A 22,828-nucleotide genomic window follows, 5' to 3' on the forward strand; every position below is an offset into this window, starting at 1 on the left:
CAATACGCAGTCTGCCATGGGCAGCAGCATCATTTCAGGAGCTATTTGGAAATTTCTAAAAATCGCACTTCCAGTGAAACTTGCAGAACAATGAAACCTCATTTTATTTTATTGGTATTATAAAAGGGTAGTTCTTGAGCTTCTCTATGTAAGTGGTACTTCTTCATTTCTGCCAAAGTTGTATAAATACCACTGATCAACTCCAGAGACACATATATACATCCTTTATCAGGGGAGCAATCTGCAATACTCAACAATTTCTCCAAGAAAAAAAGGAAGTACAATTCTTTGCACTACAGCCACATATACAGGAGCATTAGCTACTTCATTCATTTGGAAGTCATTATTTAAAGTGCCACAGAATCTTTTGCTTCTGTTAATCTATGTGCATGAGAGTGGAATATCTGAGAACACATAGAAGAGACAGACATCAATTCCTAAATCAATTATTCCTGAATGGGCTGATAACTTCTGTTGACAGCACACAGCCGAACAAGTCTCTTGCTTTCTTTCAGACCTCTGTCACACAACAGACCTACCCTGCACTTGCAGAACAGATCAAGCTCTTTGCAGAAACATACACGTTACACCTGACATTTGCTGGAAGGTCTGCAGATGTGCATAGAATTTCATGTGTCCCGAGGAGCATGTTCACAGCAAACATGAATAAGCTCAGCTCTTCACCAAAGCATGTGTTAGAAACATGGGCGCCTCTTAAGAAGCCAGTAGAGGAAAGCAGACTGCTGCTGTCAGGAGAACCATTCATCTCTTCTGCAGGCGCCTTCGAATGCAGTCTGGATGAATTATCCTGACAGATTACATATGAGCCCCGGGCTACGGCATGTTGATGTCTGATGCAATCATGCAGATGATTTAAAGCGATTTCTCATACCCAAGTTCTTTACATCAACAAAATTCAGAACTTGAACCAACACAAACATACCAAAATGCATTGGATAAGAAGAAAATGTGAAATTCAATAAAATGAGAGGACACTGCACATGCAGGAGTGGGTGCTAAGTGCTCTATTAATACCCACAAAAAAAGATTAATTATTCTTTATAGTCGCTCAAGTCAATTAATCAGAACTTTTTCCCCCTGAAATTGGCTGCTGTTAGTGACTGCTAATCTTGTTCTCACTACCAAAACATGTTAAAAATTAATCTTTAAGACTACAGAATGCTTTCCCATTCCTTACTTGGAGAAGACAGAATGATAAAATAAAGACAATTTAAGATTACAGTCTATAAAGCATAACCGATGCATATCAAAACCCTGATCTCAATTTTAACACGTGGCACTGCCTTTTGAACAGACTCAATCTAACCACTGTGTTTCCCGAGAAGACTTTACATCTATAAGCTGTGATTTTCTGTAAGTTTGTGACTACATACAGGATGTAATTAAATCTTTCTTAACTAAGCAAAGGTAGAACCAAATCTATTAGGATTATGTAAGTAAAAAGATATTTTAACTCCAAATACACAACTCTTTCTGACTGAATGCACTACTATAACTTCTTCTCTTCTGTTTAGCTCCTGTGCTCTGCATTTCCCTGCTTTTTATCAGTGTGCCACTAAAAGACACTGCATCTACTTTCTGTTTTCCTCAGTGTGGGCAAGAAAGTTTACACAACCAACAAAATAGTTCCATGGATAAGAAACACTGAGGAATTAAGACCACAGAGACATCAAATTCTAAATAGCTTTTTCAGGTATTTTCAAATGCCCTTATTTGTATCCTCCAAACTCATTGCTGTTTCCAGCAAAATCCATAGAACTATGTTCTTCAGGAAGGAATCTGCTCCTCTGTCAGAATTAATTTTCTTAACAAGCCAACAAGCACGGAGTCCACCTTCATCTTTACGCCATTTATTTGCCTCAGTAAAACACTGGTTTGGGCATTTCGTCCCATTACAGATGTTTCACAACATAAAATACCCCACGCTTCCACAAGGGAAGCCATAGCTCAATAAACACTTGAAGGCACTTCAAATTAGTGCAGCCACAGACAAAAGCAAGCCTTGTCTGCCTCTTGCTTTCGGCCACTTGTTCTCACACCCTTCCTGGTACTGGAGGAAAACACTTCTGCAGCCACATGGTAAACCAGACCAGGGACTTGAGTTAAAAATAGCTGTTAGTTTTAACCTAGAGCAATCCCCTAATTTATTTTAGTGTGTACATGCAGCAGTGCCTTCCCTGACAGAGGGATAGGACAGTTGAGAGCAGGGAAACACCAGCAACTGCTGCTTTCACCAGCACTGCCAGCCTGGGTTTGCATTTTAAACAACCTTAAATCCCAACCAGAAGCGTAGACACCATCCCTTCCCCTGGGAAGACCAGTCACACAAGAGCGGCGCACAGGCTTCAGGAACTGAACTGGCTTAAGACGAACCAGCGTCCCTACCCATTCCCACAGCACAGTGTTAAGATTTCAGCCAACTCACCTCTCTAAGGCAGCTCATTGTGCAACTGTCAGTGGTAGGGCAAGGAAAGGAAGGCAGGTGGGATTATGGTTGTCTCAGCTTGGATTGATATACTTGCTGTGGGGCACCCTTAGAAGGGTAATGAAACTCTGGGTTGAGGCTTAACAAAGATAAGAACAGGACAAAAGGTAAAGCACAATAAGCGTTTTGCCTTTCCAAATGTTGGCAGCTCAGCAGTGGCAGAGAGAGACAGAGGCTGATTCTTGCTCTTACAGCAAAAGTACAAAATTTAAGACAGCATTACAACAGAATTTTACTGTTTTCATTTAAAACGCTAGCCACATGCTGGGCTAGTGGTAATTAGCGCTTTATTATTTTCATCTGTACACACAGCTTTTCAATCACCATCTCTGGAAATGCAGTCCCAGCTTTCAGCCACTGCATTTTACACAAAAGAGTAACACTTAGCCTCGCTAAATTTAACATCAAAAATATGGTAACATTTTAAAACAAATTATCTCAAATTATTAAATCGTCAGAGCAGGTAAGACATTTGCTTCCTCTGCTATCATGTACTAACCAAACTGACTACTCAAAAGAAAGAAAAGAAAGATCAGCTATATGACTGTGTTGCAGAGCTTTTGCTTACCGATGTCAGGGGAATGATGTGAGTACGTCCCCAGGGACAGCTATGACTTGCTTAAATAGTACGCAGGCAAAAGCAGCCTACAAAGACAGGCTAGCCATGGTGAAAAGTGGTTTACATGAGGACTCTGTAAGAGGGCTATGCATTCAATGATACATAATGCAGAAGCCCTCCTGATCTGCTGCCTGTGCTGAATCACAGTGACAGTTCATGTTGTATGTTGTCTTTTGTCTAGCACATGCAGCTCACCCACTTCCCAAGACATATCATGTACTTAGCATCTGCACCAACACTTTCATAAAAATAAACACTGTTGCGCTTCAGTGCTCTAAGTGCTCCGCAGCAGAAACACAGCTGATGAAGGAAATGAAAAATAACACACAGATGGTCACGCAAAACTCTATGAGAATAAGCACTAGTCATGGTCAGAACAGGCTTCAAATCTCTTCTAAGGTCTTCAAACTCCTCACCACACCAGGACCAACTGAAATTTCACAAGTCTTACATATGTCAACAAAGCAGCAAAAAAATCTCCAGACATACCAGTAATTCACATGCTAAATTAACACTAGTCATCTTTTTCTCTGTTCCATTATTAGTTCATAATGAGACCACAGGGCCTATGCTGCAGACCCACAGTGGCATACATTGATCTAAATACCACCCGCTGCGGTACCGTATTGCCTTTTATAATAGCTGCAACTTCCCGTCCTGCCTACTGCTGGTGCTTATCGTACCCTTGTTAAGCTGTACAGCAGTTTTATACCCAGGTTACCACGCTATCTGCCTTTTACTGAGTAAGGGTATGGGTCAACAGGGGTCTAACAATCACTGCAGCCTGCACAATGGAGAGGATGCAAGGTAGGGACAGGGAGGAGAGGGTGAGACAGCAGCAGCCAGTGGTAAAAATCATGTTTGGCTACCGTGGAATCAACAGAAGCTGGCAGGAAGGAAGCTGATGGTTCGGGCACCTGAACAAAAAACAGTGGGGCATCTAGAGGCTTTCAGAAAGAAAACCTAAGAAAACCACTGCAATTATTTGCACCCTGTAGCTGCACCAAGAACGGTAACTTTAAATATCAGTTTCTAACCCTCTTTAAAGTTTGTCATCCAACTGATGAAACAGTAACACTCCACATCTCTACACCAGTATTTCCTTCTGCCGGTGCAGATGACATACAGCATCATCTTAGTTTCTAACACTCATTTTCAACTCCAATTTCAAAATTATGATGGGGACTGTTTGGGGTTTTCCCATTGTGAACAATATGGCTTCATTCTAGTGTCATGAAATATAATACATGTTCTGTTCTAAAAGGTAATTCATTCCTAATTTTGCCTTATAGATATTCCCTTAAAAGGAAGGTATTTTCACACTTGTGACCCACTATGAATACAATCAATAAAACAAACATTATGTACTACTGAAAAATAAGATGATTAAGTAGGAAGATGACAGTAAATTTACACACTTGAGTCACTGGTTTTTAACTGCCGAAATTATCACAGAAGTATAGCAAGAACATATAGGAAGTCAGTAGTGTGTGAAGCTCCATTAAAAACTATCTATGAACTTGGAACTTGCCCATCAGCTTTGCTGTAACTTCTTCAGAGCAAGAAGAAAAAAGGATGCCTTGTGTTACAGAGCCGGAGATCTTGAAAACAGCTCTAAAAATGAAGAGATAAAGTAATGAAAATGCTTTATTTGATGTTTTCAAATATACTTGAGAAAAAGATAAAAACTGATCACCACTGGACTTCGTATCTAAGTGTTCAAAAGCATTAAATTTAATGCATCTCTCTTTCCACCCTTGTGATAATAGATGTATTTTGGCACCTGTACACAACAGCATAAAAATAGAAATTAACAGATAATGTGGTTCAGGGCTTCCTGGTTTCACAAAACTTATGGATTTGTAAAAGAAAAATTAAGCACCAGTGGCTTCTTTCCACCACACTGAACAAGGCAAGATGTTTTTCCCACATCTTAACCATTTTGGAGCAAAGTTAGAATGACCAGATATGTATTTAACTGGCTACAGTCCTGCTAAAGGTGCAACAGCTGCCAACTCTGAAAACCTTTGTGGACTTGCTGGCAAACATACATGTACAACATACTCCACATACATGCTAGATCACTGCAGTAAACTATCCTCTCAGACTCAAAATCTCCTAACTCTGAGAAGTAACCAAGCAAAATGGCACCATTGTAATTCACCTTCTGTTTCCATTGCCTTCCTAATTCATCTTTCTACTCAAGATACTGAGGATCTTTCACCTGCCTCGTTCCTGTGGGGCTTCTCTATACAAAAAACATTTACATCCAAGCAGCTATACAAGTTGCTTGTCTTGCCAACTCTAATTAATACGCCACTTTAGTTTCGCCTCAATATAAAACTAAAAGTGCAAAAATAGGATGTATAAAGAGAACTGTGACAAAACTGCTAAAACAGCTCAGTGTTTCTATCCCCCTCCCTCAATATCTGAAGCTGCAACTGGGCACCGAAACAACTACTACTTCTACTCCAAGAAACAGCAATTGAGAGACCTGAAAAGATTTCCTCTTCACAGTTAAGCAACATTTGAGGTCTTAGGATCACCCAGTCTAAGTCTGGGAAAACCACAAATGGATCACTGAATACGAGGAGAAAATGGCATTTAGGGATGAAAAGTAAATTAACCTTTTGCAAATCTGGAATAATTTTACAAAATATTTATTTACAAGCTTTGTTTAAATGCCAGGCCAAGATCAACAGTATTAGTGTAATATTACTGACAGCGTCACGCTGGGCAGCTTTTACAACCAATCATCTTTTTTGAAACCGGGACAGATGAGTTATCTGCTAACAACCTTTTACAGAAGCATACCAAGTTTCTCCAAGTTCCCTTTTCCACCACTAATAACATACCTCAAGGATGTATCAAATGGTTATCTCCCACAGCACTTCAAGTAAAGAACCAAGAAAATCAGTATATTGTTTGAAGAAATGGTTCTATCAGAAGAACCACTGTGGGAGAGAAAAGTTTAAAAAGAGAATCCATGCGGCACCATGCACAATACATCAAATTTCAGCAAGACTGATGATCCAAAGATCAGTAGCTGGCAGGATTATCATTCTGATGAATACTATACTAACCCTGGATGACAAAAGCTCCTCCTTGAACTAAAAGTAAATTTGGAAAGAACTTCAAAAATCTGGGAGGGAGGTTTAGAGGGGGGATTAACAAGGGAAGTTATGAAGTCGGGAGAAGAGTGTTTAATAAAGTATATAGATGATCTGACCATGATTTTATTTTCATTTTTCAGTATGTAAATGACACAATCTCTGGGATATGGTTAATAAGGCAGTAGTCTCCTGTGATTTTGCTGGAGCTGAATTGAGTTTTCACATCATAAAGAACGCAGGAATGCTAAAATGTAATACATTTATTTAAAACTTTTACTGAACAATGAAAAACGTTAACAAAAACAAAGATATCCACACAGAACAGAAAAAACCCTGAAAATAGTTTTTTGGGTTTTTGGTTTTTTTTTTTATACTACAATTAACAAAACTGATGTAATGCAGTCTTGCCAATGAAAGGCAAACTTTGGCGTAAAGCAAGCACTGGAAAAATATTTCTTAAAAAAAAATAAAAAACAACCACCCAACAACAGAACACACACACACACAACCAACCTACCAAACAAGACAACCTCCAGACTTTACCTCTTAAAAAGGAAAAAGTGCCAAGTTTGAACCTCTCTGATCCTAATTTATAGGTCATTTTACAGAAAGGTGGATTCACAGTATTGAAGACCAGAAGGGCTCTTTTAAATATGATTTCTTGTATACCACAACTACTTACAGCTGGCTAGTCACAATTCTAACCACAGGGAATTTAGGATATTGCATTAAATTTAACTTTCCAGAAAGTTTTCAGGCTTGATTTAAAGGTATCTTGAGAGAGACAATTTTTAACTATTTCTAAAGCTAGCATGCTTTAAACACTTGGAGAGGATAACAAACAAACAAAAAAACCCCACCAAACCAACTGTTTCTAAGATATTCTTAAAAAATACACCTACTTTATTTATGGCATATGGGTGAATTCCTTATTATTCAATACTACTGTTGCCAAGAATGACACAACTAAGTTCATAAACTTTATTCAGCTTACACAAAAACACTTACTAATGCAAAAACTATGTATGCTATTGTAACAACGGTGCAGAACTGGAACTTTCCTAATTGTGTTACCCTTCGAAAACACGATGCATGGAATTTGTACTAACAGGACACAAGTTCACTCAGTCGAAAACTTGAAACTTAATACTTTCAGTAAGGTACTCAGAACAGAGGTTCTTAAGATCAGCAATCAAATAATTTTAAGAAAATAATGGCTACCTGAGTCAAAATGCAGAACACCTATCATACACAGAGACCAGTGAACAGGCCAAAACATCCTCTTCATGTCAGCAAAAATTAAAAGCAAGCACATCTGACAAGTACATATTCAGCCCCCATTTACACATATTCTGCTTCCAGGAATCCTTCTTCTTCAAAAGGATTTACCTTATTAAAACAATTGCCAATAGCTGCTAAGAATCCTTGCACTTCTAATGGTTCATGCACTTAGTATTATATTGTACATTGTTACTGTAAATGTATTTCAAATGTTTTATAGCTAGGGAGGTCAACTCAAATCACAATCTCACTGCAAACTTGCAACGAAATATTTAGAAGTATGAGTTGTCACTTAGTGTCAAAGATAAACACTGATGTGCTTGATTTTCAGGGTGCAACTAATGTCACCAAAGTCAAAGGGATAACTAACCACTGAGCTTCAGCACCCATCAGCTGTTTACAGACTGCTAACTCATGGTAAATTATTTTTATTCCAGTATTTGCAGAGAAAAAATAATCTAACCCAAACAGAACTGACAACTACAAACATAGAGATTTTGTAAGAAATGCCAACACGAAGCATCCAAATGCCAAAAGCATTATCAACTGCCTGTGTATCAATTCCAAGATCCAACTGATTGAAATAACTGAGATAACAGTAGCTAAACAGGTATGAACTATCTGCCTTAAATTCATTAAGAGTTTAGCAACCATTAAGAAATGTTATCCTTTTACAACTCTTCACCAAGGGAAACTAAGTGGTGATGCAGGGCAACAGCAGAAATGACATGCCCAAAAATAAACAGCACAGGTTAAACATTTCTTACTCATCCAAGGGTCAGTGTTTGTTTTCTTTTTCAAACACTAGACAAAGAATTCTTCAAACAAAAACCATTTTCAAAATTAATGCTATTCTGTGGTCCAAATGTCAAATCACTATCACATTTTCAAGTATAATTTTTAATTCAAATAACGTAAAAAATGTTCAAATATAAAGCAAGAAGCTCAAATAGAACATGAATAGCACAGCTCAAGCTGTTTGCCTCAAATAATGGAAGGCAAAGCATGAAGCTTAGCAAAATCTGGTATTTCACAGTCTTACCACATTAATGAACAGGCTTCACAGACAATAACCCACCACTCTGTATAAAAAACAGCACTAGAAATTTTACAGATCCTAGTTTAACACAAGTCCCTACCTGGCCTTTTACATTAACATTACTACTGCTCCTCCCCGCCCCCCATCCTCCCTAACTTCAGTTTAGTAACAAATCCACAGTCTATGCTTGGACAATCATTTCAACTATACCACTATTTAAAACAAAGGACCACGGATGTTCCATAATATTTGATTAAAGAAATTAATCTAAAAGCAACTCTTAACCAGAAAATGCAGGAGGAGAGGGAAATCCTTTGACTACAAAACAAATTCCAGGTAACCCTAACTGCTTCCCCAAAGGACGGGGTGGAGCTACAAAAGTGGGGGTGGCACGCAGTAGCTTATTTAAAAACCTTGCAAAATATGGATAAAATAACCAATATAGAAACATTTGCCAAAACGTTGAGCAGCAATTCCAACAAGGATTGCATTTGTACTGATGATTATCTGAGCTATCAAAGCTGATGCATTCAAGGCAGCACTTAACTAGCTGATGACTGAAATGATACAGAACAGCAGTGATCACATTAAAAATCTAATGCATCATTTCCCAGAGCATAAAGCAGGTGGCAGAATTGCAGAAAAGGAGACCGATTATTTTTCTCTTATGTGAATAACATTCCTCCAAATCTTGAAAGCTGAACATCTCCGTTCAGTAGCAGGAAAATAATTTTCCTAAAGACTGCACTAATATGCTAGGAGGTCACTGGCTCGAGATGCACGCGGTAATAGCATACAAGCTTCTGAAAGAACATTTATGCTACCTTTCTAACACTAGCTCAGATACTTGATATTTATAGCCATGTACACAGACACACACACATATATATATAAAACCAATGTGCACTGTACTGCTTAAATCCAAAGCAAAATGCAATACATTCAGGGATCAAGTATGAGAACTCTAAGAGTGTTTACACAAAATGGTGATTCCTGCTTTCTTCAGAGGAGTGGACTAGGCTAGCACAGCCTCAAAAGGCCCCCAAAGACGGAGCTGGGCTCGACAGAATCAGTACTGCAAGGCAACCTCATAAAAAGGACAGCTCTGCAGAACACATGTATGTACCTTCTGCCCACCAGACCCACTTAACCTCTTCGAATAAGGTTCAGTAACTGGAGGAGGAAAAATAACTTTGCTGAGATTCTTGTTTTCAAAAGCAAAGAATTTTCACCATTTTTAGGTCTATACTTCCAACACAGCTCACTTCCCCCCAGGAACAGCACTCCTCCACACAATTCTCTAGAGCACTGCTCCTCCTCCTCACTACATCTATCTTCAAGGTGCAATGCTGGGAAGTGAAAAAGAGCATCAGAAAACCTGAATCAGCAGACATGTCAGCTAAGCCTTGCAGAACTTCAAGCCCCGGTCTTGAAAAATTCTTCCGTACTTCTCAGCACAAGGATGAAGGGGATTTGCCTCAGCACTCCTGCCTACATGGTACCAAATCCCTGAATCCTCAAGAGTCTGTATTCTGCACAATTGCATCTTCAAAGCACTCTGCATTCCTAAATAAAACTGTCCTATTAGCAAAACCAAATAGTTCAATAGAGCACTGCCCTCTCCATCATAAAACACTTATTCTAATCTGGAGGATAATAAATCTCTCATCCAAAGAGCTGGGGGGTCTTTTGAATCAAAACAATTCCTTATGGGTTTAGCTGTGACTCTCTTCCTCCTAGATGAGCCCAGCCAAGGACAATGGATACAGAGGGCAATGAGACACCACCCAGTCTAATTTAGCAAGAGTAGAAAATGGCACTTGTACAAAGGGCAACACATGGCAATTGCTGATATGTGGTAGTGCATTATATTCACATGCCAGGAGCTCTGCATAGCAGGAAAAAGACACCTGCAATGGGTTACCTTGGCAGCTGGAATCTCTGTCAGTCCCCTGTTCAGAAGGAAAGCATCTCTTCCAGGACATCTAAGGAAAAGCTACAGCCTGTCTCCCTCTCCCCCACTCTTGCCCAGCTGATGGATATGTAGTTAGAGCCACCTTCTCTGTGCCCACTTCTTTCTCCCCAAATCAAGCCACCTCTCTTCCAAACCTGTGGTTGGAGGACACTGTTAGATCCTTTCAGGCTTGAAGTTCACAATTGGAAGGTTATCTTACTGACCAAAAGGGAAAGACAGTTATTTCCAAGTCTGAAACAAAGTTTAAGGAAACGAAGTTCACAAAATCACACAGCTAGTTCTAGTCTTCCCACCTGTCCCGTGAAATTCTGAACTCAGCATACTGCAAGCAAAATGCAGCAACTTCAGTGACAAAGGCACCGAGACACCCCTGCACAGTAAGTGGCCAGGAAGTCACAACAGTCACTACAGTTGTTTGTTTCAGCCACCAACATCTGAATGATCATGAAGTATTTCAGATCCTACAGAAAGGCAGAGGCTAGGCTCATGGATCAGCATGTGCCTAATTCTGGACTGACCACAGTCAAAGCCACCATTGTCTACTGCCTTGCTGGATGGACAAGCAGAGGTGAGACCAGGAGCGCTGCGGAGAGAAGGGGAGGGCACACAGAGGAACTGAAGAGGGACAGGGAACACACAACAGATCCAGAAATGCTGCAGTTCAATCACGTAACTAAAGGCCATGGAAAACCATTTCATTAGGCTCAATGTACACAGAGCCATTAGTTCTTTCGCTTAGCTTTTCAGATCATGGTAACTCAGCATCATACATTCAAAAATTCTTTTTTTCTGCTACACTGAAGCAAACATTTTTAAGCTACAGCAATGAATCACTTTCTTGTACTTTCTTCAACGAGGTTTGAGTATATAACAATATCCTTATGGGTTGGTATTTGTTTAGAACAAAATGCAGCAATCACATCCAAAAACAAGCATCCAGGGTTAATTTTTTTTTTTTTTTTTTAAGAAAGAGTTGCAAACAAATCTGCTTCAAATCACTTGGATATCCCCTTCAGAAACCCAAAGTTTATTTTTAACTTAAGGCTTTATTCCAGTTTCATACGCAAACCAGTACCCACTAGGAATCCCAACAGATGACTACCAAACTACACGTGTGATAACAAAGTTCTTGCTCCACAGACCCTACAATCTTCATACCTTCAAAATAACTGAGACATTACTCAACTCCTATTTTGATGAAAGCTAAGCAACCATTTCCCTCTTAGCTGTTTTATAATGTTTCTCTACATCCAAAAAAAGGTTAAACTTAACTAGCAAACAGGCCATTTGAATTTGTCAATAGCTGAACATCTGTTAAGAGCACTGTTTCTCAAAATGCAATCTACAAAGAGCAGGAAGCATATATGGTGCTGGCTTGCTTTCATTCACACCTGCTTAATTACATGAAAAACAACTAAAACACTTTAAGTATTTTTCAAATATCAATTTCCTTCCAACCAGGAGCTAGAGTCACTACAGAACTGTTTCAAAATCAGAAGAGCTGACTTGCACAGCCATGGGCTGGACAGTCCCCGATGCATGCAACTGGATGAAATGCAGCACTGGGTACTTTTCTATTGGCACCTTTTCCAGTGTTTCTGAAGGTGTTCAACCTCATACAAAACGCTCATATTTTCCAATACAGCGAGACACTCAAGTTCAAGACCTTGACCAAAGAATGTTGAATTACATACATGGAGTGATTTTCAATATGACAGACTGAAAAAAATCCCACCCAAATCCTACAAGATAATACAGTGGGCTACTAAGTGAAAAGCATATTCACCACAGCAGTACCTGCACTTTTTCATTCCTCAGTTTGCAGCTATCTGGAAGGGGAAGAGAAGAACATCTGACCCAATATTCAAAACAAGTTTCACATTGACCAAAACCATACTGTTATTTTTAAATCAGTTCATATTAGGGAGGTGTTCTACAGAAAAGCATGTGAGAAACAAAAACACTCTATCTTCAGAACAAGATTTAAATACCACAGTATGCGAGACTTAGAGCTGCTGAACAGTGGAAAAGAAAATGTTGCTTATTAACACAGGATCAACCTCCGTAACATAACGAATGAGCCTAGGTTCCTACACAGTATCCCTTACAGTGTTTTTGTAAAAGAGCTTAAAAGCAACTTTAACTGTGGAATTTCCTAAGCCATGGGTACTTTCATTGGCAATCAACATATTCTCTTAGAAGCCTGTGCATCTATTTAATACATTAATTTATTAACAGCTTTATGCAGACCCTTCATGAGCAAGACAGCAATTTCATTTCTGTATAGGACTCCTTACCCAAATTAGAACTATGCCAGCATTTAAAGATACAGGATATGGGCTCCCCAACCTTCTCTGGAATAAGATAAATGAAAATATTTTGGCAAGGAAACAGTCCTTCACAAGCAGAACTTTTCTTAGAAGCTCCAACAGTTTCTCATACTGAAGAGCATTGTATTCAACAACACCAGAGACTCTAACCTTAAAACAAGCTCTGCTTTTTGTTACCAAATAAAATGAAGCTTGTCAATAAAGAGGTTCCCCTCCTGCTCAAAAGTGAGACTTCCATGCAAACTTCAAGCGTTAAACTAGAGGGACACTGTAAATTGAAATCCTGGGTAGGAGCTCTTCAGCCATTTCTCAGAGTACAATAAGATAAAGTGAACAGCATACCTAAAAGCCCATTGTCCACGCAGTCCCACTTCTTGCTGCATGGTCCCCATCCCCTCTAGCACACCTCTGACCACTCAACTGAGCCAATTCAACTCAATAATCTGGAGGAAAATTATGACTCTTCCTCCTCACCTTCCCCCCTCGCCCCCCGCCCGCCCAATTATTTCAGTTTTCTCCTAGAATAACAAAATCAGTCTGCTCACCAAAAGGTCAGACAAGTGTCAGGTCAGCACAAGTATTTAGAGTGTGATGCTCCTACAGCATGAACTAACGCCTTGCTGCTGCCTGACTCAGCAGCAGCCTTCAAAAGACTAAACGGTAAAATTGCCCAATTTCCTCTCAAAAGCAAATGGGTCTTCTCCTCCTCCGTTATAAACTGAAACAAAACAAAACCAGGTATGCCAAATGCTTATTAGCATTAGCTTTGTATGCATATAGGAACATATTTAAAATTAAATGCAATTAGCTGGAAATAAGATGAAAAGGTAAGTCGACGTGACTAGCTTGCTCTATGGACACATCTCTGACCTTTTTCCATTCAAAAAATTAATTAAAATGTATGCTTAACAGTACAGTGCATATATTTCCGATTCCCTTTGTGCATTTAAATGCAGCATTTGTGATATTCAAATACATTTCCATCTCTCTTTGAGATGTACAGAAAGTTATGTGAAAACAGAGTTGAATTCCCGAAATGAAGCAAGACCAGTGCAAGAAGCAAGCGGAATTGAAAACCATAAAATTTCTCTTCTAAACCCCTGTATTCACAGACGCGAAAGTTTCAAGATGCTGTCAAAACATTCACTCCCACCACTTTCTCCCAACCATGTGATCAAAGTGACAGTTACTGTGGCATCCTCTGATCTCCTGCCATGAAGTGACCAAATTGTGCCTCGTAATTTTTAAAGTGCTAAAGCCTAATCACTAATTCCACCCGGGGAGGAGAAATCTCGCCGATTTCTCTAAACAAAACAAAACACTGTCTCTCTCACATTCCAGACTCTCACCCCTATATACGCTTCTACATACTCTCGGGCGCGGGTAAGTTTATTTGCAGAGCAAGCAGAATCTCCCCGTTACCCGCCTCCCACCACTCCACACAGAGCCTGCGGAGGAGAAGCCCGGGGGTCACCCGCGGCTCGGGCAGCCTCCCCCAGACTCGGGACGTTGTTCAAGACGACAAACCCCAGCAGACCCTCCGCCTTCGGACTGCCCCTGTGCTCCCCCAGCCACCTCCACAGCCCAGCGTCTCCCTCCCCTGTCCCCTCGGTCGCGCCCCGCCCGGCTGAACCCCCCCCCCCCCGCTCCCCCTGGGGCCGGAGCTGGGGGGCGGCGGCCCAGGCCCGGCAAACCGCCCCCACATTTGGGGGGCGTGGGGGCCGCCTGAGGGAGCCCCTACGCTCCCCGACGGGACGAGCACCCCACGGGGGGCAGTGGGGACGAAGAAAAGGGGGCTTCCAAGAACGGGGCTCTTCTTTCGCCCTTTGTTGCCCAGAGAGGGGGCAGGCTCGGGGCGTGGGGCCACATGCCGGGCGGGAGACCAGAGGCGGGGGCTCCCTCTCCCCGCAGCCCACTCCCGCAGGGTTGGTTTCCCTCGTCCACCCGGCCGCCTCCCCTCTCCCCGGCCGCCGGGCAGCGGGGCTCGCCCGCCGCCGCCCTGCCCTGCCCGCCCGCTCTCGCACCCACCTTTCTGCGCCCGGCTGCCCGGCGGCAGCGGCAGCAGCAGCAGCAGCAGCAGCAGGAGGAGGAGGCGGCTGAGGCGGAGCAGAGGGGCCGCCTGCCGGGTCCCCGCGGGGAGCGGCCGCCCCGGGCTCACCATGCCCCGCGGCGTGGCCAGCGCGGCCGGCAGTCCGAGGGCATCGCGGGCTGCGGGGCGGCCGGGCCGGGCCGGGCCGCGTCTCTGCCCTGCGCCCCGCGGCCGCCGGCGGGACGCGCCTGCGAGCCAGCCAGCCAGCGCGCGCCGCCAACCGCCCCCTGCAACCGGCCCAACCGCTTCCGGGTGCGCGGCGCGGCCCCCGGCGGCGGCGGGGCTGCTCCGCTTCCTGCTGCCGCCCCCCGCGGGCCGCCGAGAGGCAGCCCCAGGCGCCGGGGGAGCCGCGGGGTCCCGGCGGCGGCCCCGCAGAGCGCGGCGGCCCGTCCCCGTCCCCAACCGCGCCCGGGGCGCTGCGGGGGCGTGCGGGGCGGCGCCTCCGGGGCGGCCTGCTCGGGGTTAACGGCCCCGAGAGTGAGTCCCTGCGGGCGTCAGCCCCCCTGAGTTTCCTCGGTATTCCACCTCCGGCCTCCTTGCCGCGAATATTTCACTTTTTTTTTTTTTTTTTCCGCCAAAGTAGAGATGAAGTGAGGCAAAATTGCCTGGAAAAACAAAACTCCTTGGAAACACAAGTACGGCTGTTGCTAACAGAAGAGGATAAACGGGTGTCATAGACCTCTGCACGCAAATGCTAATTCAGCTCTCGAAAAGCAAGGCATTGGCTACGAAGTCCCAAGCCACTGCAGTTTTAGTTCTCGTCATCTAGCGCTTGAACATTTACAGTGTGCAATCGGAGAGGCTTGCTTTAGGAGGCTAAATTCACCCGTGGGGAATAGTTACTTTAAAAAAAAAGTAACTTTGAAGTCTTACAACAAGAAGGCAAAATAGCACATTTACAGAGGCTTACAGTAGCTGTTATTGTACTGAATTAGTTCCCCTAGGTTGTCAAGAAAGCATATTTGGGGGGGAAGCACCCTAAGCACCGGTAGAATCAAAGAATCACCTTTGTAATACCATCATCATCATCATCATGGAAGGGAGCACCTCGTTACATATTTTTCAGTGGTAGATGAAAGGAATGTAACTTTCAGATGCTGACAAAACATTATCGTGCCCATGCTTCCACAGCCGCAGTCCCAGCCCTGCTTCCTCCCCGCAAGGTCGGAGAGATGAGACGAAGGGTGGGAGCGGCACCCACACAAACATCATTTCACATTTCTTTCAGCTTCAGAATTGAAGCCTTCTCAGCCCTCCACTGACCACGCTCGCTCTCACCACAAAGCAGAAGGGACTTGGGACTCCACAGCTTCCAAAGATTATCCTCTCTGCCAGCACAGGCCTCATGGTTCATCCTTTCTGCTGTGGGGCTCTTGCAAGTCAACCCCGTGTCCTGGTGGTGTCCGGCTCCAGCGGTTCCACTGCAAAAAGTGTCTTAAGGAAGAAATTGTTCTCCACTTCCTCTCCCGAACAGCCCTCTGAAACAGATACTGCTTTCCTGGCCAGTGGTGTCCCGTGCTGACTCCACCAAAATGGCAGGAAAAGCATCTCGGGAGTCGCTCTTACCCAAGCCACAGAGTTGCTTGAAGAACTATTTAGATGATGTTTTCTAATTGTTTTAACATTACTGTTCCTTGTTAAGATGCTGAAAACTGAACTATGTCCAAGTCTATGCTCAGGGTTTATTAAGGCTTTTTTCACAAAGAAACATGCAGAGCGTTCTCTCTCCTTCCTTGAGCATATCAACCATACCACTTGTGCCAAATCATGGAAGAATCCAGGGTAGATGTGGTTGCTCAGACTACAGAGAGCAAAATTTTGATGCACATTTTTTGCTTGTTTGGCAAGTTGTGCCACAGCTGCCAGGAGGTGGCTTCTCCTACATTTAGGGAATGTTAAACATGAGGATTTTAGTACATTTCCTATTTTTCCCCTTTTGAAACATTTTTAGCAACACACACAGAGACCCCAATGAAAGCAAAGTCAATGGAAGGATATCTCAGATGAGGTTGTTTTAAGTCAGCTTGTAAGATGTAATAGTCACAAAGACATCCTGCAACACGTAATGGAAGATGAATCAAAAGTAATTTATATGCGTTCCTTTGTCTTCCATTCACCAGATGCAGAAGTTCGTGCCACAGGTCACGTGAAGCAGTTATATCACTACAATAACATCCTTTCTGTACTACAGAAAGCACATTCCTAAGATCACTAATCATTAGTGGTATTTGTTGTGTACTGGAAAAATCACTCCTTGAGTAATTTGTGGCTTAGTAGTGCCATGCATTAACAGGAGCATCTGAACATCCTACACATAAATCAGTAACAGTCTCTGGTGGACCTGACAGAGGTTTCCTCCTGTGTTATTTTCTGTTGGGCAGGCTGTGTGGGGTGTTTTCTTAGCTTGATCTGACTGTTCTAAAGGTTTCTATTTTTTCATGTAAAAAGGATATCTGGATCTGCAAGAGGGTTAATTTCTAAAAGGGGTGTGATAACTTGCAGAATTCCTAAAAGCAGCCAGAGGCCGAATTTGCTTAATCTATCTCGGAAGTTTGTCCCAAAGCCACATTCCCTGACCACAAATGGTTTATGTGGAGCCCTAGGTTACATATTTTGCAAAGGGAACACCATCCTGATGGAAGTGGTGACAAACTAGGAAAGGTTGTATACACTAAAAGCCTTAAAGATTTATGGAATCTACAGAGCCAAAGAATTAGGAACACAGTTCCATTAGCAATGCAACTGTTTGGATGGCTTGTCTTGATACACGCTTTTTACGCAACAAAAAAATCTGAAGAATCAGATAAATCCAGATGGTCTCCCTGGCTTTCAGAATCTTCCTTCTTCTAAGAAGATTTCAGCACAAAATGAGTTTAAATAGACCAGCTGCAGAGTACTGCACATTTCAGTCTGTTAGAGTTCCCAGGCATTTCCTCTGGGGGAAACAGAACTGTATAATAAAGACTCCATTTTAGTTTGTGACTTAGAACTGTCCTTGTCATCAAATCGAAACAGATACAGAATTAAAATATTGTGGGAAGCAAAACCAAACATAATATCATATGATACCGATATCATAAGGCAAGTTGCCAACACATCTTAAGAAATGAGCACAAATTTTTTTTTTCAAGGTGGTAAGAGAGAAGATCAAACCAACTTCTTACTGCTGATAGAAGAATGCTTAGCCAACTAAGCATTTCTGTAACGTTTCCTTCCCATTGCGAGTAACTTCTAGAGGTAAATGAAATCATCATCTCCATCTGGTTCTCTCATTTCCCTTGAGAGGCTTCTGATGCACAAGGCTTCTTTCCCATCGTGGCTCTCTAGCTTTTACATTCTTTTACTGCATTTCGAAAGCTGAATTCAGCTGGAGGGCAGGGCTGCTATTCAGGGGGAGCTCCACAGTCTGGAGAAACAGGCTGATGCGAACTTCCTGGAGTTCCAAAAGAGCAATTGCAAGGTCTTGCCTCTGGGAAGGAATAGCCCCGTGCAACAGTACAGGCTGGGGGCTGTTTGGAAGCAACTCTGCAGAAAAAGACCTGGGCGTCCTAGTGGACAATTTGAACATGAGCCAGCAGTGTGCCCTTGCAGCAAAGGTGGCCAACAGCGTCTTGAGCTGTATTAACAAGAGGGCCAGGGAAGTGATCTTTCATAAGACTTCATCTGACTACTGTGTCCAGTTTTGGGCTCCCTCCAGTACAAGAACAATTTTGACAATGGGAGAGAGTCAATCAGAAGGCTTCCAAAATGGTCAGGGGCTAGAGAACATGATACACATGAAGAAGCTGAGAGCTGGACATCTTCAGCTCGGAGGAGAGAATGCTAAGGGGAGACCTTGTTGCTGCCTATAACTACCTGACTGCAGGACAGGATGGGAAGATGGAACTAGCCTCTTCTCAGAGGTGCACAGTGATGGCACAAGAGGCAACAAACACAAGTTGCAACATGGTAAATTCCATATTCCAGATAAAAGGGGAAAAAAATACCATGAGTGTGGTCAACCACTGGAACAGATTGCTCAAAGAAGTTGTAGAATCTCCATCTTTGGAGGTGTTCAGGACTCCCCTGGATGTGGCCCTTATCAACCTGATCTGATTAGACCTGTTTTGAGCAGGGAGTTGAACTAGATAACCCCTGAAGGTCCCTTCCAACCTGAATTATGATTGTATGATTCTAAGACACCTGATAATGGACTATGGAGGAGAGTCTTGCAGTGACAGGGGATGTTCTAATTAAGCAAAAGAGATTTTCAACTTTCCAGTTTCTGTAGTTACTTATCTGTGTTCTCTAACTGAAATAAGAATTTCTTCTGAAGAAGTTGATTCTTCTGAACTTGAAGAAAAGGAATAACGCATTTAAAGCAGACAACTTAATTGTCTTCCTTCATGATATTAACACATTAGATCTTTGCTAGCTCCTCCACCTTCTTATCCCTTAAATCTCTAAAAGTCACATATGCACTAGATTTTTTCTGTGACGGTAAATACAAAGGCCCGCCCACCCAGCTAAATACAAGTGCTGTATGTGTATCTACAGGCCACATGTCTCCTTTTTGATGTCAGCAGACACCTGAAGGTTATTACTAGCACTGTTCCCGGATAATCACTCGTGAGCAAGTCCAGATCTGTACTCAGGTTCACAGTTTCTCTCTGCTATCCACTGAATTATTAGATCACTTTACCTCTTTTTCCAGAAAAGAAATTCCACTGCTTATGGTGGAATTCCAGCCAAAAGAATTATGCTATCTGCTTAATGAGCATATTCTTAGAGTTGTTTAGATTACAGCTACAGTGGCAGTATAGTGAAATTTGGCTGATAAATACAGAGGTCTTAACACCAGAGAAACAATAGACAAATGCCTCACTATTGCACTTTAACTTTGTGGAAGTGCTTTCTAAAAAGTCCAGTATGTAGGTTAGATCTTGCAATCTGCTGAGACGTCATACTTAAGTGTGCAAATAATTTTAAGCATATAATACTCAAAACTAAACTAAATTGCAGAATTTTCTTTAGCCAAAATGTTTTCTAGCATTTACAAGACTTTAACAAGAATAAAGTTCACTCCAGAGTGACGGATCTGAGAAAGGTCTAATGCTCTGTTTTAGTTCCTCCTAGTATTCTTGTGAAGCTGTGTTGGATTAAACACTCCCGGACACAGTGAACCATCCAGCAGATATATTGAAAAAGCAAACTTCTTTACCACAATACAGGGATGTCTTGGTAACACTCTAAGATCATTTAATGTTAAAGGAAATCTTTATCTTCCGTGTTCGTTAGGTAAGTAGCCCTTTTACCTGAGAGTGGATAGATCCAGTGTGCTGCCCATGAATAACTGGACCCCGGTCAGCAGGCAGGTTTTACATATGCCATGGAAAAAACATGCCATCTCTAAAACTGTCCGGGCTTCACAGTATATAAAAGGATTGTTCATTGAAATACAGCTTTATAACTTAACAGCTACAACAACACTAGAACAAACCCCCACCCTTTTCTTACTATTTTTAATTGTTAAAGTATTTTAATTAAAAAAGAAACTTTTATTGAAAAAGCTATTCATCTCCTTTGCCATAATTCTACTTGTTAGAAAACACATTTTAATGAATGGTTCCATAGTCTTTTAAATCAAATATCCAAAGAAAACCCATGAAAAATTGTGGGTAATTTAAGCTATCATGAGTTCTACAGAACAGAAACATCTCTGGAGCTTCAGGACTTCACATGATATTTCAAATGTTATTTTATTAACTGTTGTTACTACTAACCTACAGCCAAGCTGAATGGTTGGTGCCTGATCTTGCAAACACTTCCAGAATCCTGCAGTATGCTCTGTGACATTAGCTAAATGTGTGGTACTAAAAGACTGCAGGATCTAGGTCTTAGGATCTAGCTTTTGTTGCTCTTGGCTACTCATTTTCATCTCATTTGGGATTTTTTTGTTATAGCTTTCAGTAAAAATCCTCCTACTCCTGTCTTTGTTTTAATTTTTTCTTTGTTCCCATTTTAATTGCCCATTATGCTGATTTTTTTTTAAGAATAACAAACTCCCAGTTGCAGAATGGATTTGATTTCATCCTTTTAGAAAGGAAAATTAGTATTGATTGTATATTATTGATATCAAAGGATGTAATTAATCTCATCCTCAGAAACACATTTACAAAACCACCATGATATATTTACCTAAGATTAATTTTTAATTCACTTCAGATAGGAACCTCATGATTGTACATAAAGCATGTTTATTTGACACTCCAGGGTTATTTGGTTGCTGATTGGTTTGTGTTTTAGAAGAGAATAAACACATAACATTTAGTTCTGGGTTATTTTGGTAAGAAACATCTGTTAATTTTACTATGCCTAAAGTCATTATCAGGGAAAAATGGTAGCATAAATTCCAAGAACAATTATCTTTTACATTTTTACTGAATTGTATATGTGAAACAATTCAGGGATGCTGGGGAAAAAAATTAAGCTATTTTTTGCTTATTTAAACATGGTAACATATAGAAGGAAAATATTAGGGAGGATCTCATACTGCCTCCTACCCTTGAACAAGTTCATGTTTATTGGAACAATGCCCAGTACTACTAAGATCCTTCAAGTAAAAACAGTTAGAAAAACGTTAAAGATGAATTGTGTCTCGTAACTATGGGTTTGGTACTCTTAAATAAAAGCTGTATTTTGAAGTACCGAGCAGTTTAAATTCCATGGATGCAGTGAATTCTATGGCTCAGTGAGAGCTGAAGGAGGAGACTATGATTACTATAGGATTAATTCAGCACATAAGCACATGCGGGATTTTAATCATGGATTTAGCTTCTGTGGGAATGAAGAGCACACGTAAGTCTGTAGCTATTTTGCTGAATCAGGAACCATGAGTCTGCTGATTCCATTATTTCCATACATTTCATCTCTATTTTATACTTAATGTATTGTTCTCCACATTCTTTTCAATATTTTATATTTTTGTCAGGACTTTAGTTGCCTTTTTTAGCTTTGCTTCTTTTATGCAAACCCCAGGTTGAAACAATCTTTCACAACCTGTGCACCTCCTCCAAATTCTGTATCTTGCCTGTATAGTTCTAGTCCTCTTCTCTGCCTGCATCCTTACTCATTCTTGCTTCTGAATTACTTTAGTCACTGTACCAGGTTGAATCATAATTTGATTTTACACTGATTCCTGCTTCCAATCTCATCGACCAGCGGTAAGTAGAAAAGTCTTAGATGTCTGGCTCCTCAAAAGATGCAGGTCCTTACTGATATATTTACATGCTTGAGGAGAACAGATCACATTTATGAAATTAGGAAAATAATTAAGAGCACCCTTTCTTTCACCCTTATGAAGGGGAAAGAGAGGAGTTAAGTGTCACATGTTTCAGGCCTTTATATCCAACCTAAAGAAAATACTATGTCCATACATCAATGTCAGAGAACAACATAATGTTAGTTGTAATATATTTGTGCCTAATGCTGTCTTACAGGGCAGCCTCAGATGTAAACAGAAACTTGAAGTGAGACTATAATGCTACAATCTGGGACCTGTGAAGACAATATCTGGAAGCTAAGATCCAAAAGGAAGAACTTCAAGCAAAATTTTCTGTTTCAGAAATAAAGGCATTCTTCTGTTTTTGCAGATGAGATTAGCAATCTCCACAGCAAATAAATTCTTTTTTTTCAAGAGTTTATACTTTGCTTACTCTTAAAATTGTCAATCAGAGCATGAGCATATTGGTATCAGCTTTGTCTCTTCCAGATAAAGAATTTGGAGAGCAGCCTAATTTTTTTTGTCTGATTGATTGTAGTCCCACCAAAGCAAACTGAGCTGAGCTGACGTGCAACCACATCAGTACTGTGATGAGTAAAATGATTTGTAGTGAAA

The 22,828-nt window shown here is 41.4% G+C and overlaps 1 protein-coding gene across 3 annotated transcripts in view; it reads right to left on the reverse strand.

The window, feature by feature from the left end:
• DCBLD2 (discoidin, CUB and LCCL domain containing 2) overlaps positions 1-22,828 on the reverse strand; it is a 55,945-nt gene that overhangs the window by 30,297 nt on the left and 2,820 nt on the right. Inside the window, exon 1 of one of the 3 annotated variants that reach the window (XM_052794307.1) lies at positions 16,231-16,355. The exons of 1 other annotated variant lie outside the window; for it this stretch is intronic. In XM_052794307.1, the coding sequence (XP_052650267.1) occupies positions 16,231-16,306 (76 nt within the window). In that variant the 5' untranslated portion in view covers positions 16,307-16,355. Of the gene's footprint in view, positions 1-14,891; positions 15,195-16,230; positions 16,356-22,828 lie in introns of those variants that run through there. One more of the 3 variants, XM_052794306.1, reaches the window with a different exon arrangement.

Source organism: Harpia harpyja, chromosome 8 (genome assembly GCF_026419915.1).
Source record: "Harpia harpyja isolate bHarHar1 chromosome 8, bHarHar1 primary haplotype, whole genome shotgun sequence".
Lineage (NCBI taxonomy): Eukaryota > Metazoa > Chordata > Aves > Accipitriformes > Accipitridae > Harpia > Harpia harpyja.